At 35.8% G+C, this 18,797-nt stretch overlaps 1 protein-coding gene across 2 annotated transcripts; it reads left to right on the forward strand.

Annotated features, from left to right (window-relative positions):
- Positions 1-613: 613 nt before the first annotated feature.
- On the forward strand, positions 614-16,902 carry ednraa (endothelin receptor type Aa). Of its 2 annotated transcripts, none has more exons than XM_067402602.1 (8): positions 614-852; positions 2,053-2,542; positions 5,243-5,370; positions 7,950-8,148; positions 9,492-9,644; positions 10,118-10,251; positions 12,760-12,868; positions 14,214-16,902. In XM_067402602.1, exons 2-8 carry the CDS (start codon positions 2,123-2,125, stop codon positions 14,349-14,351), a joined length of 1,281 nt encoding a protein of 426 aa, XP_067258703.1. In that variant the 5' UTR covers positions 614-852; positions 2,053-2,122; the 3' UTR covers positions 14,352-16,902. The 2 variants fall into 2 exon arrangements, with proteins under 2 accessions (XP_067258703.1, XP_067258704.1); XM_067402603.1 differs by lacking the exon at positions 614-852 and adding an exon at positions 1,717-1,934.
- Positions 16,903-18,797: the final 1,895 nt, after the last annotated feature.

Raw genomic sequence — 18,797 nt, forward strand, 5'->3', positions numbered from 1 at the left:
ACTTTGCTGTAGATGAGCTTGTTGTTCCAATCGACCTTCTTAAAGTGAGCTTATCATGCTGCCAGAGCACATAATGAAAAAGAATCCAAAATAGCTCCAATTTATGTAAGGCTGGTAAGGCAGACTTGAACCCAAGGCTTATGTGGGCTTTTATGTTCACATGAGCAATCACGTTTCCCCTGAGTCTGACCACCCACATTGTGATATTTCAAGCATAGAAAGTTCAAGGCATATTTGGCTCTCGATCCCACCACCGTCCCCCACACCCCCTCCTGCATATCAGTCAATATCGCATCTAAAGCAAAGGACTCATAGGTGAGTTTGTCAGATGCAAATATCGACGCTGATCATTTGGGAGAAGGTTATGACATGGCGGCAGGGGTTCTGTCAGGGTGAGAGAAAAGAAAACGACAAAGGCAAACCTCAGGAGAGGATTTGTAATTCCTCCTGATGCTTCCCAAGCTTCGGCTGACTGTTGACAGTCAGGCAGGCTGTGCCTCACCGAGCGCTGGTGTTTCCTTTGGGGCCCCCCTCCCGGCTGAGGGGGGAGGTGGAGAATTGCAATCCCACCCCGTCAAAGTGCTCTCTCTTAAACACTCACGTACACACACGTACACACACACACATACAGCAACTCTCCACAGGAAAAGCTGGAGACAGAATGCGCAGCCCCTTCACAGCAGCTTTGGTGCGTCGTGGCGTCCAAATGGGATCTTGCTACACTTTGATAGTTGGTTAATTACTCATATGATACCACACAGATGTCTGGGGGCTCTAGCCGAATACTCGTCTCACTAACTCACTGACTGACTGACTGACGGGATCCTGGGGAAGGCAGACATTTAAGGAGCGGTAGGTGAAAAACCAGGAGGCATTTATAATTCATAAGTGTAACAGTTTACGTGCCGTTAAGGATCCCTTTAGTGCCTAGCTGATGCTAAACTGAGATGCTACTTGAAGGGCTGTCTACTAAATAGTTCCTTGTGTACCAGGTGGTGGCAGGGACTTTGAACAGGAAACACATCTTGGCTCAGAAGTGTTCCTTTGCTGTCAAGATTATGAAAGGGGGGTTCAAATGATTCCAAACAAGATGAGAGTTGATTAACTTTTTTTCACTTGTGATTCTTGTGTACGAATAGGCTACATCTGTTATGGATAAAATCATATAACTTATTTGAAAGAGATTCAAATCATTTCTTTGCGATTAACTTTAAAAAAATAAAAAAAATAAAATGACAGACATGTTAATGCTCTTTTCGAACGGCATATGTGCTAAAATTTATATGGCTGCATAATGTCAAATTATGAAGTTACACTTCACATTAAAGTCCTATTAGTTCATGTTAGTCAGTGCATTAACTAACAATGAGAAATACATTTGTTGCAGATTTTATTAATCTTTGTTAATGTTAGCTAATAAAAATACAACTCTTCATTAAGTTTATTCATTTCAACATTAACTAAAATTAATAAATGCTTTAGAAGTACTGTTAGTTCATGTTCCCCAAATGGAACCTTATTGTAAAGTGTTATCAAAAGGGTATCTGACTTATATGAAACTGAATTGTTATTAAGCCATTGTCTTTGAACATTTCCTATAGTGAAATACCAAAAGACATCTTTCTCATTGGGAAACTGCCCCTATGAATGTCAAACGCAAACCAGAGCGGGAATGTGTGTTGAGGAAACCAAAGTGATGAAAGTTATTCAAACGGGTGCATTTTTTAAATTACAAATGAAAAAACAAAAGCTTGGTGCTGTGCCACTAGCACCATGCCAGCACTGATGGGTATTTGCCGGGGATGACAGGAAAGGCAACGTCTCGTCCCCATAGTGTGACAGTAACTCGTACTGGCACTCTCCATCTGTGCTCCTCCACTAAATCCCTTTTGAAGTTGTGTTGAAGTTTTGCGCATCTAGTGTTATACTTTTAAGTAATTCTCTTTGATTCTGTTTTATTCTGAGGCCTGCAATGTATGTCTCTATTTTGTGTGTGTGGGCTTTACAACATTGTTTTTTTTGATGTCCGTCCTATTGTTTCTTATCCTGCAGCTGTGCTAAATAGCCGTAATCAGCATCTTATCACCTCATCTGGAAATCAAAGAACGAACTGCGTTCTGCAATGGGCATTACGACACTACAATTGTTTTTGCTAATGGCCGTCCTGGCCACTGGTGGAATATGTCAGATAAATGGAACAGAGGAAGCCCAGGACACTTTACTTCAAATCTCTACTACCTCCAAAACCAATGTGCATAAGGGTCTCCAGCTCACCAGCAAAAAAACTCTGCTGGACAACAATACCAGAGTTAAGGCGCCTCCACCCTGCAAGGATCCCACATCCATCAAGCTTTATTTTAAGTATATTAACACAATTATTTCCTGTGTTGTGTTTGTGGTGGGAATGGTGGGCAACGCCACCTTGCTGAGGATTATTTACCAAAACAAGTGCATGAGGAATGGACCCAACGCCCTCATCGCCAGCCTAGCTCTTGGAGATCTTATCTACATCACCATAGACATCCCTATCAATGTCTACAAGGTAGGCACCCCTATTTCTTTATTATTGTCAATTGGTAGGAATCATGACATTATGTTGTTCTCAAAGGGTATTTTTCACAAACCAGCCAGGAAGACCAGCCTAAACTCTTAAAGGGTTAGTTCACCCAAAAATAAAAATTCTGTCATTACTTACTTACCCTCATGTCGTTCCACACCCGTAAGACCTTTGTTCATCTTCAGAATACAAATTTCATTAACATTATTTTTTAATGAAATCCGAGAGGTTTATGACTCAAAGAGGTTGAACCACTGCAGTCACGTCGACTGTTTTAACAATGTCTTTAGTACCTTTCTGGACCTTGAAAGTGTCAGTTAAATTGCTGTCTATGGACGAGTCATATACCTCTCATTTTGATTTTATCAAAAATATCTTAATTTGTGTTACAAAGATGAACAAAGGTTTTACATGTTTGGAACGACATGAGGGAGAGTAATTAATGACAGAATTTTATTTTTTGGGTGAACTAACCCTTTAAAAATAATGGTTCTTTATTTGCATCTATGGTTTCATGAAGAACATTTAACCTCTTTGGAACCTTTCCATTGAACATTTCTTTATACATTTTTACATTTCTTGAGTTTCTTTATAGTGGAAAAAAAAAGTTACCTTATTGTTCTTCACATTAAGAAAAAAATTACTCCTAAGAAATGTTCAATGAAAGATTATTGGGGAATTAAAAATGGTTCTTCTCTGTGAAAACCCTCTTCTGGAACCTTTATTTTTAAGAATGTACAGTTCAATACAAAAGAGAGTACTTGAGCACAGGAAGGGAGAATGAGCTGGCAGAGGAAGTTGGGAGGGTGCTTAGATGCACAGGGGCTGTATACAATTATACGGTCATTCAGAGTTTATCTCCAGGGCCGTCCTATTACGGTTACTGAGGCTTTTGTGATGAGTGCAGCAGGGATATGGCCTGATAAAATAAACAGGGGATTGAAGGGCCATCATCCAAATGAACAGCCCTGTTTTGACTAGTGTTTCATCACTAGCCAAAGTCCCTTGTCTAATTCTCCGCTCATCACTGAACACAGAACTTGACAGTGAACATGCCTCTAGCAGATGGGTCAGTGATGTGATGCTCTAAATTTAATCTTAAAAATAAAGGTTCCAAAAGAGGGTTTTTGAAGTGATGCCAGAGAATAACCATTTTTGGTTCCCCAAAGAACCTTTGACCTTGACAATATACTGTTAGTTCAGGTTGTATCATGTGGTGGGACCCATGAAAAAAACAAAAAAACAAAAAACAAACTTAATTTAAAAACTTTATATATATATATATATAGATATATAGATATATATATATATATATATATATATATATATAAATAAAATTAAGAAAATAATGAATTTAGATGAATACACTCATATGTATTCAATCTATATAAAAAAAATATTAAAATTAGTTTTTTTTTTATTACTTTTTATTTGAATGATCCACCACATGAAGTTTAGAGCCTAAAACTGTTCATAAAAATTGCAAATAATTTCTTTTTAAAAAAACAGTATGAATACATAAAAATTGGAACGTGTTTTCAACTCTTTCTTTTCTTTATCTTAGGCTTTTTATATATATATTATATTATATATTATATATATTATTTATATATATATATATATAATTGACCTAGGTCAAATTTCTTATTTGTAGTCTATCTGTATGATTTTTCTGTAACACACTCTCTGAAGTGATGTGCAAACCAGATTAGCACAGAATGTTTGTCTTCCAATTTTCAGCATTTATAAAGTCAGCTATTATCTTTGACAAATTTAATTTTGAGGGACTTTTCAACAGGATATTGGGTGGAGATCCAGAGAGTTTCTCTATTTAGGATGGAAGGTGTCCATTTAACTTTGAAAGCTCATGTAAAAAAAACAACAAAAAAACAAAACAAACGGAAGTGCGGCAGTTAGCATGTCTTATTTTGTGACGCACAGACTATGTGCACTCCAGACACTGACTCCCAATATACACTTCTCCAGCTGTGCCACTGATTAAACTCTGCACTCCTCATACAAACAGGGCCAGGATACACCCATGAGAAGTTTCCTTTCTAAACCTCAGCAGAATCCACATACTTTTCCTGTTTAACAAAAGACAACACCATTTCAGTGTACCTTGTCAAGGCCACTTGAATGATGAGACTTTGCAGGAGTCCAAACCAAAAAAAAAAAAAAAAACTTTTCTGGCATAAATCTTCATTTAAAAAAAGGGAGCACTTCAAAAAAGGAAGACATGAGGATTTTGTTTCCAACACTACTGGAGTCTTCCAAGGTGAAGACTGACAAAAATACACAACGAACAAAGAAGTGCCTGGGTCGATATAAAGTAGCCATTGAAACTGCTCTAAAGCAATTTCATCAAGACAAGATGTGTGCCCTTAAGGCCAAAGACGGGAACAGAGAGTCAAAGCAAAAAAAAAAAAAAAAAAATCTGTTACTTATTTAAGTAAAACTGTTTCAGAAACCAGCAAATTCCAGAAATGCAGACTGCCTCAATTATGGTTAAACATCTCTATTTCATTCCTTCTTTATAAATAAATGTACAAACACAAGTGCTTAAAATAAAAAAGAACATGTTGCTCAATTCATCCGTATTTCATTCATCTCAATGCAATGTCTTCTAGAGCTTGTGGGTCATATGAGGAATCATAGTAACGAATGATTCTATTTTTCTTGCAGCTGCTTGTCACAAAATGGCCATTTGATGATAGCGCATTTGGACTCTTCCTGTGCAAACTGGTGCCATTCCTCCAGAAAGCATCTGTTGGGATTACAGTACTCAATCTGTGTGCTTTGAGTGTGGACAGGTAAATCATGCTTCACTATTTTGAAATATTGTTGAAATTTTGCCTAGATGTTCTAAAGCTCATTTCAAAAACTTGAAATCATCTAATAAAAAAGCGAACGCCTTTTGTCCAAAAAACTTTCTTTAATTTGAACATTATACTTCAGGCCTCCGAGAGGTTCAAGGTTAAGATTTCACTGCTGAGGTCTTAGGGTTAGGGAGAGACAAAGGTCATAAACTGGGTTTATGGGTTTAAGTTATATTGTAATACAGAAATAATAATAATAATAAAAAAAACAATACTTGTCTCTGTAAGCTTATTGTACATCTTCAAACCTGAAGCATTACCTAACTTTTCAGACTCTACAATTTTTTTTTTCTTTCTCATAAGTATTAAGCATTGTGGAATCCATCTGCAATTACATTCCTTTTTATTCTGACACAAAATGCATTATGTTGTCTTTATCATCTAAAACAACAATAAGAGCTTACAATCCGATTCGAAAGACATTTATTTCATTGAACACTGGTGTCTATCTGTATTTTGTAGTTGTTTAGAAAATTCATTTGTAATTATTTTGACTGTAGAAGCTCAAATTACATACAGGCCATTTGTCAAATTCATTCTTAATTTCTTTCTTTTCAGTTTATCCATCTTTTTTTCTTTTTTTTTTTTTTTCCCTTACAGTTTTACGAGTCAAACCTCATATCTCTTACCAAAATACTCAAGTATTTTGTATGAAATGAGAACAAGTTGTATTTCCCGTATCATCTTGATCAGGGTGGTTCCAATGAAAACTTTCTCAGGAAACATTAGTGCATTTGCCAATGTGGTTTAGGGGAAAAGGCGGGACGTGAGCTTGTCAAGTTCTTCAGGGCACTTCCTCCAGTTTATAAGGTCAGCTCTAATGGGCACCTCTCATTAGAAAGTATTTTCCTCATCAGGAGGCAGAAGCCACCTGCCCACCTCGGTTTAATTGCTACCATAAAGAAGCATAAATAGCTATTATCTTGTCATACGATTATACAATAAAACTAAACTAAAATGTTGTCTTTTGGCCAACTTGTTAAGATACTGTATAAGAAAAATCTCTAAAAGAAAACAAAGTTAAAACTATCTTTTCACAAACAACCTCAAGACAATTTGAGCTCATACAGATATATTAATTAAAAAGACTTTATATTAAAAAAAAAAAAAAACTTTTTTTTTCCCCATGTGAAAGATGTTTCATTGACATTCAAAACCATAAGATTGAATCTGAGCCACAAATATCTAGTCTCAATTTTTTTTTAAAGAATGAATCACTTGAATCAAGCGGCTGGCCTTAATTTCACAACAGCACAGCCGCTTTCAATTAGTTTCTGAATCATGCAGAGGAAATGTTCAGCACATCTCGTCCGATTCGTGATCCCCATGTTGCGTGAGCTTACATATCGTGTCTTTCTCATCCGTCTGCGTGTTGGCAAAGTGGATACATCTCTACTTAGTGAAATATAAATGTCCTATTGTTGTTAAACAGGAATATTCAAATGGGTCATAAAAAAAATATATAGTTACGTATAAAATCTTGATGCACCGTTTTACAGAAACGCCCACAAGAGAAAAGATATTAATGAAACAAACAAGCAAACATGACTTTGAGCAAAGGGAAACAAGCAGCCAGGCAAACCAGTGACTTTATCCAAACAAACAGCTGAAGTATATCTGTGAGCATTTTAGTAATATGCATATTACAATGCAAAGCAATATTTTCATTAAACTTGGATACTGTAAACCAGTAGCTGGCACAGCTGCACAGCAATATTTTCACAGAAGCTTTCCCACATGATAGCAATCTGATCAGTCAAGCTTTGCAGGTGTTGCTGTAAAAAAAAATGGTGTTGAAGATCAAACTACTTCATCTCTGAGGTCATTCACAGAGATGTTTAGTTCACATAAAGTGGAGCTTCAATAGCTGTTTCTATCCACATATTTTACGCAGATTTTGGCATTTCACAGCATGGGGAAAAAAAAGCAGCTTTTTTTTTATTTAATGAGAAGACGTACATAAACTACGATGGAAACACATTCACCGAATAAATCCCTTGAGGTGCAACAACAACAACAAAAAAAACTCATGTGACTTTGCCTCAGTAGAGGAAGTGACTGGATTACTGGACTAACCAGCAGACTATTTTAATTGCACAGCATCTTAAATGTTTGTTTGGCCATTCTGAAATGCCAGAAAAGGCATTTGGTAATTATCTCCCAGAACTGTCTCACATGATTGAGTTCCCAAATATCAGGCATCTGACTCCGAACTCAAGATAACATGACAGCATCCATTGCATTTTACCTGCACACTCTTATAATGTACAAAAAATAGAGCCACATGGCGTTACCAATTGCAGCAACTTCCTTTTTTATTATACAGATATTTTAAGCCAATTTACCACGAAGCGACAATTTTGTTCTCTTAAATACTTGGGATGGAAATGGTGCTTTATTCGCAATTGTTTTATGAGATATTCCACTGTTGAGCATAAGTTAATGATATGTCTCTGTTGTGAAATGTTAGAACAGTTGAGCAATCTTCTGAGAGTTTTGTTTTTGTGGCTCAGGTACAGGGCTGTAGCCTCCTGGAGCAGAGTGCAGGGGGTCGGCATTCCCCTCTTTACTGCCATTGAGATCTTCACCATCTGGGTCCTGTCTATTATCTTGGCTGTACCAGAGGCAGTGGTCTTCAACATGATCACCTTCACCTACAATAACCAAACCATCCACACTTGCATGCTCAAGCCTGAAAGTAACTTCATGTCGGTACGCTTTAATCGAATGGATGTCATGCCGACGTCTTTTCCCTTCGCTCACATAAACACTCAAACACTTTGTAATAAACAGTGCATCCTGTCTGGTTGACCTCAAGCAGGATGCTATGCACGGTTTCTGTGATCTTTTACAAACTTTGATCGTGAAAGCAACATTTTGTGTAAATCACAGACAATGCAGGGGATAAGAGTAAAACCTTTGAGTTTTCTTCAGTTTCCTCATGCACGATATCTGGAAGATTTCTTCTTTTTTGTTCGGTCCAAAGAAGTAAATTGATAGCAGACCATGAGTGCAATTACAAGCTGATGTATCTCTCTCAAGCAGAGCCATATGTGTGGATGAGAAACAGAGTTCATTCTCTCATATGAACCCATATTAATCTCAGAAACAACAGACTATTCAGACGAGACAATTTAATACAGCACAAATTGAATTATAAAAATTAAATTAACATTTAGTTGTTTTCACTTTGAGTACTGTTTTATATGTTTAACAGTCATGCTATAGAGACCAAGAGATAATGTAAGGTCAGCTGATCATTATCGTAAAATAAACCCAGTAGGGTGATCAGGATGCAACGCAAAATGGTTTTCCTATTTATTGCACGACAACAAATAAGTAAATCATTAAATAAATGTTCATTTAAGTTGCTTCCTTTGCTTAGCTTCTGCTAAGTAAACAACAAGCAAACACACACACAAAAAATTATATTTTAATATTTTAAAATGTAATTAATTCCTGTGATGACAAAGTTGCATTTTCAGCAACCATTACTTCAGTCCTCAGTGTCACATGATCCTTCAGAAATCATTTAAATATGCTGATTTTTGTTCTCAAGAAACATTTCTTATTACTGTCATCACAATAGAAAACAGCTGTGCATATTTAATGGGAACCATGATAGTTTTTTTCAGGATTTTTTGAAGAATAGAAATTTCAAATAAACAGCATTTATTTGAAATAGACTTATTTGTAACAAATAATTAAAAGAGGGAGAAAAAAATCTTACTGACCCCAAATTTAGTCTATAACATACTTAGCTAGAATGTCTTCCTTCTTTTTCTCATCGGTCTGTTGCTCTTTCAACTTCTAAACAGCAAATGTTTAAGCTCACAATTAAAATAATTAACTGAGAGAGTTTACAGACTGATAAAAACACAAGTGTCATGGAAAATGGTGAAAAATACAAAGTAATTGCTGTGACAACTTCTCTCTCAATTATCTAAATTATCTCTCAGTGGCTGTAAACACTGCATGACACAGTAACCGTTTTTTTTTTTTTTTTTTTACTGTACACATAATGGATAATGTGTGTGTGTTTCATCTGCTTTCAGTTCTATGTAAATTTGAAAGACTGGTGGTTATTTGGCTTTTACTTCTGCGTGCCTCTGGCCTGCACAGCTGTTTTCTACACCCTCATGACATGTGAAATGCTCAACCGTAGAAAAGGAAGCCTTCGGATTGTCCTCAGTGAACACCTTAAACAGGTAAGAAAAAGTCCTTAATATTAATGGCCATAATCCAGATCATTAACATTCAAATTTAAAGAGTATTTCTGCACAGTAGTAAAATGTTTTTGCATGTAGACTGCATTTTGTGTCTTATTGTCTTAATAAACAATTAGATCAGGGATAGACAACTTCGGTCCTGGAGTGCCACTGTCCTGCAGAGTTAAGCTCTAACTCTGATTAAAACTCACCTGCCTGTATTTTCTATTAATCCTGAAGACCTTGATTAGCTTTTTCAGATGTATTTGATTAGAGTTGGAGCTAAACTCTGCAGGACAGTGGCCCTCCAGGACCGAAGTTGCCCATAACTGAATTAGATGATATTATAATATTCTGTTTAGCCTGTTATGTATGCAATATTGTGGGTGAAGTCTGTGAAAGTAATATCTCTGAGAGTATATTATATAACACTGAACGTATAGCGATTCTAATGGCTTGTTTATGTTCTGCAGCGGCGTGAAGTGGCTAAAGCAGTCTTCTGTTTAGTGCTGATCTTTGCTCTTTGCTGGTTTCCTCTGCATCTCAGTAGACTGTTGAAGAAAATGGTTTATGTTCCAAATGATGATAGACGTTGTGACCTACTCAAGTGAGTGAGCCTTCGCCAATTTTGGGTCTTAACAGTGGAATGATTTATTTTATACCCTACATACTTGTACTGCTTGTGCAAATGGTATTTTTTTTCCCTTGACGTAAAAGTTATAGTTTGTACTCTAAAGTGTTTATGCAGTTGAGCACATATGCTTACATACCCCTTGCAGAAGCTGTAAGATTTGCAGCTTTTCAAAAAAAAAAAGAAAAAAAAAAAAGAGATAAAATCTTAAAAATGCGATTTTAGTACTGCCGTTAAAAAGACTGCATCAAACACAGTATTTCAGTATATTCCACAAGACAAAATAATACATTAATTTACACAAATTGTAATGTTTAGAGTTAACAGGAGTACTCAAATGGTTATTTATAGTTACTCATAAATAGTGATAACTGTCCCTTAGTTGGCCAATGAAGACATCATATAGCCACTGTTGAAAAAACTCAAACATAGAGCATGATGGGAAACCAAAGACCTTAAGGAATATACCAGGGAATTTTCAGGGTTTCCACAATAGTGGAAAACCTGAAAATATCAGGGATTTTTAGAACAATCATTTTAAAACAAATCATGCAAGTTAATAAAATCTTTAAAAGTATTTTTTTTTTTTGTGACTATAGTATTATGTCTAGTGTGATATATAACCTCTCTAAGGTTAATAATATAACTAAGTGAACAAAATGATCAGTTTTACCTAAATTAGAGTGATGCAAAAATGAGTACACCACACTGAAAGTCTCTGGAGCAAAGCTAAATTTTAAACTACAAATGTCTAATTTAACAAGAATTCAACCACAGGTGAGTCTAATTATTCATTACACAGGTGTCCAGCAGACAGTTGACTATAAAAGGGTGTTAAAACCCCTTCCCATTTCATGCTGTCAGCAATGGCACCACATGGAAGAGAAATGTCACAAGACCTGAGAAAGACATTAATTTCTTTACACCAGAAAGGTGAAGGCTACAAGAAAATCAACAAAGCTTTACTTATCTGTCAGAATACTGTATCAAAAGAAAAAAATCAAAAAAGATAGAACTGCAACCATCTCACAGAGACATCCAGGTCGTCCACAGAAGTTAACACCTCGACAGGAGCATCTTCTGATGAGAAGGGTTGAAGAAAATCGGCATGCAAGTTCACTGCAGTTATCTAAAGAAGTAGAAAGCCAAACTGGGGTGACTATTTCCCATGACACAATATGGCGTACACTGCAAAGGAATGGCATGCATGGGTGCCGTCCACAAAAGAAGCCTCTCCTAAAGCCCAGGCACAAAAAAAAGCCCGACTAGAGTTTGCCAGGGCCCATGCTGACAAAGATGTAGACTACTGGGACTCTATACTCTGGAGTGATAACTGTTTCTGGAAATGGTTTCAAAACTGTATGCCGTCGCAGAGGTGAGGAAGACAAAGACAAATGGTGCCTACAGTGAAACATGGTGGTGCCAGTGTCCTTATGTGGGTCTGCATGAGTGCTGCTGGTGTCGGGGAGCTGCATTTCATTGATGGCATCATGAATTCACAGATGTACTGCTCTATACTGAAAGAGGAGATGCTACCATCACTCCATGCCCTTGGTCGTAGTGCACTTTTCCAACATGACAATGATCCTAAACACGCATCTAAGGCCACTGTTGGATTTCTGAAGAGCAACAGGGTGAAAGTGATTCAGTGGCTCCTGATCTGAACCCAATCGAACACCTATGAGGAATTCTGAAGAGACAAATTTAGCATCACGCTCCATCCAGCATCCAGTCTCTAAAAGAGGTCATTCTTGAAGAATGGAAAAAGATAGATGTTGCAAAATGTCGCTAACTTGTTCATTCCATGCCTAGAAGACTTGGTGCTGTCATTAAAAATCATGGAGGCCAGACAAAGTACTGATGTAGTAGTTTTTGTTGTGGGTTGTACTCATTTTTGCGTCACCCTAATTTGAATCTAAGTTATATTATTAACCTTACTTTCATGTTATAAGTTAAACAGATGTTATATTAAACTTAGTCTTTTCAACATTTTGGAAAATGTTTTTGTGTTCATTGAGATATTGATAAAAATGTTACTTTTCAAAGGGGGTGTACTCATTTACACTGAGCACTGTATATATATATATATATATATATATATATATATATATATATATATATATATATATATATATATATATATATATATATATATATATATATGTATTATATATGCTCATCTTTAAAATAATTGTTGTATTTTAAATATTCAGCTAGTATTTGTGAGTTTAAATGGTCAAAATATGTGGAAAATCTACATAATCAAACAAAAAAAAGAAAAAGAAAAGAAAAATGAAAGCTATTGATGCTTGGGGTAGCAACAGGATATTAAGTATCAAGGATGTGAAAATTTTGAACAAAACAATCTTTATAATCTATTCATCTTATTAAAAAATGACAAACATCTTGTAAATTCTGCAAGCGGTATATAAACTTCAACACAACAAATACACAACAAAACTAAACGAGTGTCCAAACTTTCAGCTTCCTGTTGATCATGGATTATTTCGGCATCAACTTGGCCACTGTGAACTCTTGCATCAACCCCATCATCCTCTACTTCGTCAGCAAGAAGTTCAAGAATTGCTTTAAGGTGAGTTTAAAAGTGCCTGATTCCTTCATTAACTTGCCATTACAAACAGACTCCTATAGAATGAGTGAATGGATACGTTTCCTCACAACTTTGCATAATCAGCGGCCACAGAACATTCTCTCAGCAAATTGTCCTTGATTTATGGAGACAAATGTTTAAGGTCCTGTGAGTCATTCTCAGAAAGAGATAAGCCATGCCTGTTCCTGGTTGTCATCATACTCAGTGTAGTTTACAGACATTTATGTCAGATCCAAAGTGGGCCTCTTTTCAATATTGAGGATGATCCCAAAGATACAATGCATCTGAACTGTTTTTGAGACACAACACAGTTGGCCAACCAAAGTTCATGGCCCTAAATACAAGCAAACGGATGATCTGTGCAAGAGATGGTGTGGGTCCAAGAGCAATATTCTAAGTTGATTTACTATGGGCCAAACTTAGTGCTGCAGATAAGAAATACTGATTCATTTAAACTTATTCAACTCTAATACAATACAAATAATCACTATTACTTGGATGTTGCCACTTGCCCGAGTGGTAACATTTCGGCAAAATGGTAACACTGTACAATAAGGTTCATTAGTTAAACATTATAGTTGTTCATTGTTTGTTCATGTTAGTTCACAGTGCATTAACTAATGTTAACAAGATTTTAATAATGTATTAGTAAATGTTGAAATTAACATTAACAAAGATCTATAAGTGCAGTTCATTATTAGTTCATGTTAACTAATGTTGTTATTAAGTGTTACGTGCAAAATAATATAACATTTCACTGCTCTTTCAAATTGAAATCCAGTCCAGTAAATGGTGCTAAAAGCACAATCGTCCCCGAAACAGATGAACTGGCAACATTTTGTAATCTTGGATGTTGTATGTATCATGGCAGTTCAAAAAGGAAATTTTCAGTGAGTGCCGCTAAAAGGTTCTATCTCCTTCTATCTCTGAAAATATCATACCATGTAACAGTAACATAGCCGATAGTGTTAACAAGATCTTTTATCGAGTGTCGTGACACATTTTTTACTGGACTTGTACCTGAGCACTCCAAATCACATGTGTGTGCAAGTTTACTATGTCAGAAAACCCACATACTGTATATGGAGATGGTTATGTGATGCAAAAGTGAAAATGTATTACTTTGCAAGTCATGGACTATGGTGTGTTTTGGGGAACTATATATAATCTGCCCCAGTAATCATAATGAATTAATGTGTGAAATGTTGTTGGTGTTTAACTGCAGTGAATTGTTTTGCCAAAATCTTAAGCAACAGCATGTTTTTTTCCAAAGAGCCTATGTTGCAACTATCAAATGATTTTTCTTTTTTCTTTATCACCATTTCAGTCCTGCTTGTGCTGTTGGTGTTATACCAAGAACCAGGTGTCCAGTTCAGGCCCCATGAACGGCACTAGCATTCAGTGCAAAAACCAAGAGCCTGGCAACCTCAATACCGACAGAAGCCTTCGCAAATACAGCGACTGAGAGCTGCTACATGCTGCTACATGCATTAGAAAAGCGGACATCATCGGTGTCAAACTTTGAGGTGGAAAACATTGTAACCATTCATATGAAACTAAAGGCCTTGTGCTCGGCACATTATCAGGCAGTTTTTATATATAGCTTCAAACCAGACAATGGACCAGATATATTTAAAGTCTCCCATAGACCTACAGCAGCTGTTCCCAGACATTCAGAGTGTTGTTTTGCTGTGTGAGAAGTGGTGGGAGTGAAGACCAACAGCAACAGGATGCAGCTGAACCTAACAGTTACAAATTAACCCTCATCAGGAGCTTGACATGTTTTCCTTACATAGACACCGCACTATGAACATGCTCTGGATCATCACTGTCTGATGTGAAAGGAAGTTGCAGAAAGGACGAGTGAAGCGGTGAGGGTCAATCTGTGTTTTCTGTTTTCCTTCCTATGAGCTTTGCCAAAGAAACTCCCAGCATGCCGCCTAGGAGGCTGCCTACCCCTCAAATTCAGTGTCCGGTTGTTATTGTTAGCACATTGAATGCAGTTATGGAAGCTAGGTTGTAAAACAGGAACTTTCAGGTTGCCTCCTGCCTCAAAGTTTATTTAGTTGTTAAGTGAATCATATTGTGCGCTGGACGTCACTTCTTGTTTATTTAGTGAAGTAGGAAGATAATGAAGCCTTTGTGTTTGAATGCCAAATTAAGTTTCATGTGTATATGCTTGAAAGGTGTTAGATGAATATGTAAGCTCAGAATTAAATTATATTAAATAATATGGAGGAAAAAAAGAAAACAAAACATGAACATCATATAGTACATGCAAAATACCAGCTGGATTGTGTTCCAGCAATGAGAAGGCAAATGAAACTTTGACCTTGGTGGGATTTAAGAGTAATTTCTAGGAATGAATCCAACTGCAACAAATGCTGGGTTATAGTGTAAAAGAAAAAAAAAAAAGAAAAAAAAAAAAAAAAATGAGCATAAGGGCGCGGGAAAAGGGGCCTTTGTGTAATCAAAACAAAAACGCCCAAGAGATACAAACATATCTTTGCTTTATTTTGACACTGTGAATTTTCTGTGAAGAGAACTCATACATGCTATTAACCTTGTATACATTAATATTATTAATATTTAATGGCCTCAGTATTTGTATATCATCTGTATTTTAAGTTGAAATATTTGTTTTCTTTTATCTCGTTATAGAATTTCTTTTCTTTTATCTCGTCACTTGATATCAATCAAATGTTTGGGGTCAGTAAGATTTTTTTTATATATATATATATATATATATACACTTTTAATCAGCAAGGATGCAAAAGCTAAGACATTCGAGTTACAAAATATTTCCATTTCAAATACATGCAATTGAACTTTCTGTTCATCAAACAATCCTGACTAAAATCATATCAAAGCACAAAACTGTTTTCAACATTGATAATAATAACAACAAATGTTTCTCGAGCACCAAATCAGCATATTAGAATGATTTATGAAGGATCATGTGACACTGACTGGAGAAACGATGCTGAAAATTCATGCCATCACAGAAATAAATTATGTTTTTTTAATTTATTTTTTTATATATATTAAAATAGAAAACAGTTATTGCAAATTGTAATAATATTTCACAATGTTATACCGTTTTACTGTTTTTTGATCAAATATTTGCAACTTTGGTGAGCAGAAGAGACCTCTTTCAAAGACATTATTAAATCTTACCAACCCCAAATTTTTTAACAGTATAGTGTGTAAGAAATTTTAAGAAATCTATGTTCTTTTTGATATCATTTGAAACTAATATGAATGACATTGTACACATTCTGACAGAGATCTACATGGGTCTTGTTAATTTGATGTGCTAAGTGTTGAGGAAAATATTCGTGCATGACAGAAAGAAAAAAAAAAAAGAAAAAAGATTATGTTTGTAGTGGAAATTGATTATCCTTAAGTTACACATGTACTGAACTTTACCACTTAGTGAGGAATGTTGCACAGTTATATATGAATTTAAACTTATTATAGCACTATAACAACCGAACATCTGTTTACCCTATATGCTATGCAGTACAGTGAATCAACTATAGATTATTTTACATATAATGACTGACTAGTTAAAACATAACATTTTTTTCTCATAGACTGTAATAGCATTGGTCCAATTTTTAGATTAGCTGCTAGTTATTTTTAAGAGTATTGGACCACACTATCGATTCAACCACTTAAAGCAGTGTTGTCTTATCTCTAGTCCAAATGTATTAAGGTTTCAGTGTTAAAAGATAGGTGCCTTGTGACAGCTGTCTGTTTTTGGCCTGGGAAGAAGCTCCAGTATGGGAGTGATTTGCAATGCACTTTGACCCACAAGTCAACACGGCCCCTCTGGGTCATCAGTGTCAACCCAGAGGATGTGAACGGGGCATACTAGAAGCCTTGATGTAAACTGTGGAGCTTAAACCATTATGTGTCTGCAATGTAAGTTACTGTTTTTTTGTTTTGTTTTGTTTTGTTTTATTATTTGCTTGTGTGGGTTTTTGTAAGTAAATAAAGAATTATATAATGAAGATGATGCTTATAAGCACAGTAGACAAATTGTTGGTCTGGTTTCAAACATAATTCCTGTGAAAATGAACATTATTTGTTTAATGCAAAGTTATATGCTCTAACAGTTCCAAATGTGTATTAATTACATTTCTAATACTTTTTGGTCAATATAAAGTCATTGTAACACAATGTTCTAGGCTGAATATAAACATGTCCTGGCCAAAACAAGCATGGACTTAATAATTTACTATACAAATGCCTTTTGGTTTGTTTTAAGACATTCTATATCACACATGGAATTAGAAATTGAATTAGAGGACAGATGCAAGTCTGTTTTGAGAGTCTTGTCAAACTATTGAAAGTATATTAATGTGAAAATTACTTCTCATCAGAAGTTTGAGATGTTTTTTCTCATGCTCATGAAACAGCCTTTAGGGAGAAGAACGAATGGTTTTAGGTCCGAGGAATTTGGTGGGAACCTCTAAGCTTGCCAAGGAAGAAAGAAATGAAGCTCAAAGGCAAAGTAACACAGGGAGCCCTTTAAAAATAATAATAATAATAAAATAAATACATTAAAAAAAGAAAAAAAGAAGAACTCACATCACTCTAGAAACTGACCCTCATACCATCAAAATGTCAGTTACACTTAAACATTAAAAAAAACAAAATCAAACATCACTCTGCAGCTGTATTCAACCAAAGTCCCTTTAAGACAAGTCATTTCACTCGGCGGCCATCTTTGAAACGCCTCTTGGGTATCCTGGGCATCATGTAATCTCTTTGAATTGGGAAACATCATTCTTACCAACCTTACGATTAAATTTCATATTTGAAATCACCAATGAAATCTTACAACAACCAGCTCATAAATTGTGTTTCTAAACGCTCGAATCATGACAAAAAAAAATGTATTTTTCTGGCTGGATCAAGCTAATGAGCATGCGCAGACCTAAATGCACGTCTCTTCGGAGGCGCGCGTCTGACTGTTTCTATAGAAACCGGTGATTCTAACGGCCGCTGAAGTGACGCGATGACTTTACCAGTCGGCTATTGGCTCTTATTTAGAAGGCGGGACTTATTCCGCGCTACACTAGTAGGTACGTCCCAATTCGCATACTTATGCACTATTCTATGACGTTTTTAAGTATAAATAGTGCGAGTAGTGCGTTCACACTGAAAATTCCAAAAAGAAAAAGTACACTTTAAATACCCAGATGATACACTAAATTATCAGAAAAAAACGAAGTGTGGAATGTTGGACACTTCGTGCACTCAACTGTCGCAGCTTTAATTACATAATGGAGGGGAAGGGAGGACTCCATTGTTAAATGACAAAATAACCTTATACAATTCACGCACTACATGGATGAGTTCATAGTGCACAAGTAGGCTACAAGTGTATAAGTGCTAGTGTATAGTGCATCATTTGGGATGCAACTACTTTCTCCCATTCAAAACAATGAGTGACACGTCTTGTGTTATTCTATAGTCTTTGATTCAACTCATTTTGGATGTTTTTTTTTTTTTTTTTATTATTATTATTATTAATATTACTTTCCTGGAGAAATTTAAAAAATGTAAAATGAGTGCCATTTCATTGCACACCTTCCAGCCAATCAGAATAAAGTATTCAGACAGACTATGGTACAATACATGGCTAGATGTGCGTTAAACAATTTTAAGGCGCGACGTGGAAGCAAAGAACCTAAATATGTCATTTATGCTTGCAGCACTAAATTTTACTGAGGGGGTTAAAATGATGATTATTTTCGTCAGCTATCACTGGTTAGTTCTAGCACTCTGTAGGCCCTACTTTGACTCTATAAGGTAACATTTATTTGACTGAATCACATCTGTGCAGCGTCTCTCTACTAGCAATGAAGCTGTGATTTTAATTACTTCAAAAACAGCGACG

The sequence above is a fragment of the Chanodichthys erythropterus genome, chromosome 12, assembly GCF_024489055.1.
Source record: "Chanodichthys erythropterus isolate Z2021 chromosome 12, ASM2448905v1, whole genome shotgun sequence".
Classification (NCBI taxonomy): Eukaryota; Metazoa; Chordata; class Actinopteri; order Cypriniformes; family Xenocyprididae; genus Chanodichthys; species Chanodichthys erythropterus.

Excerpts from the sequence above, each read along its gene's own strand:
- ednraa (XM_067402602.1), top strand. The coding sequence starts at position 2,123 with ATGGGCATTACGACACTACAATTGTTTTTGCTAATGGCCGTCCTGGCC. Across the intron at positions 5,371-7,949 it reads TGTGCTTTGAGTGTGGACAG|GTACAGGGCTGTAGCCTCCT; the intron begins GTAAATCATGCT and ends TTTGTGGCTCAG. Across the intron at positions 12,869-14,213 it reads AGTTCAAGAATTGCTTTAAG|TCCTGCTTGTGCTGTTGGTG; the intron begins GTGAGTTTAAAA and ends TCACCATTTCAG.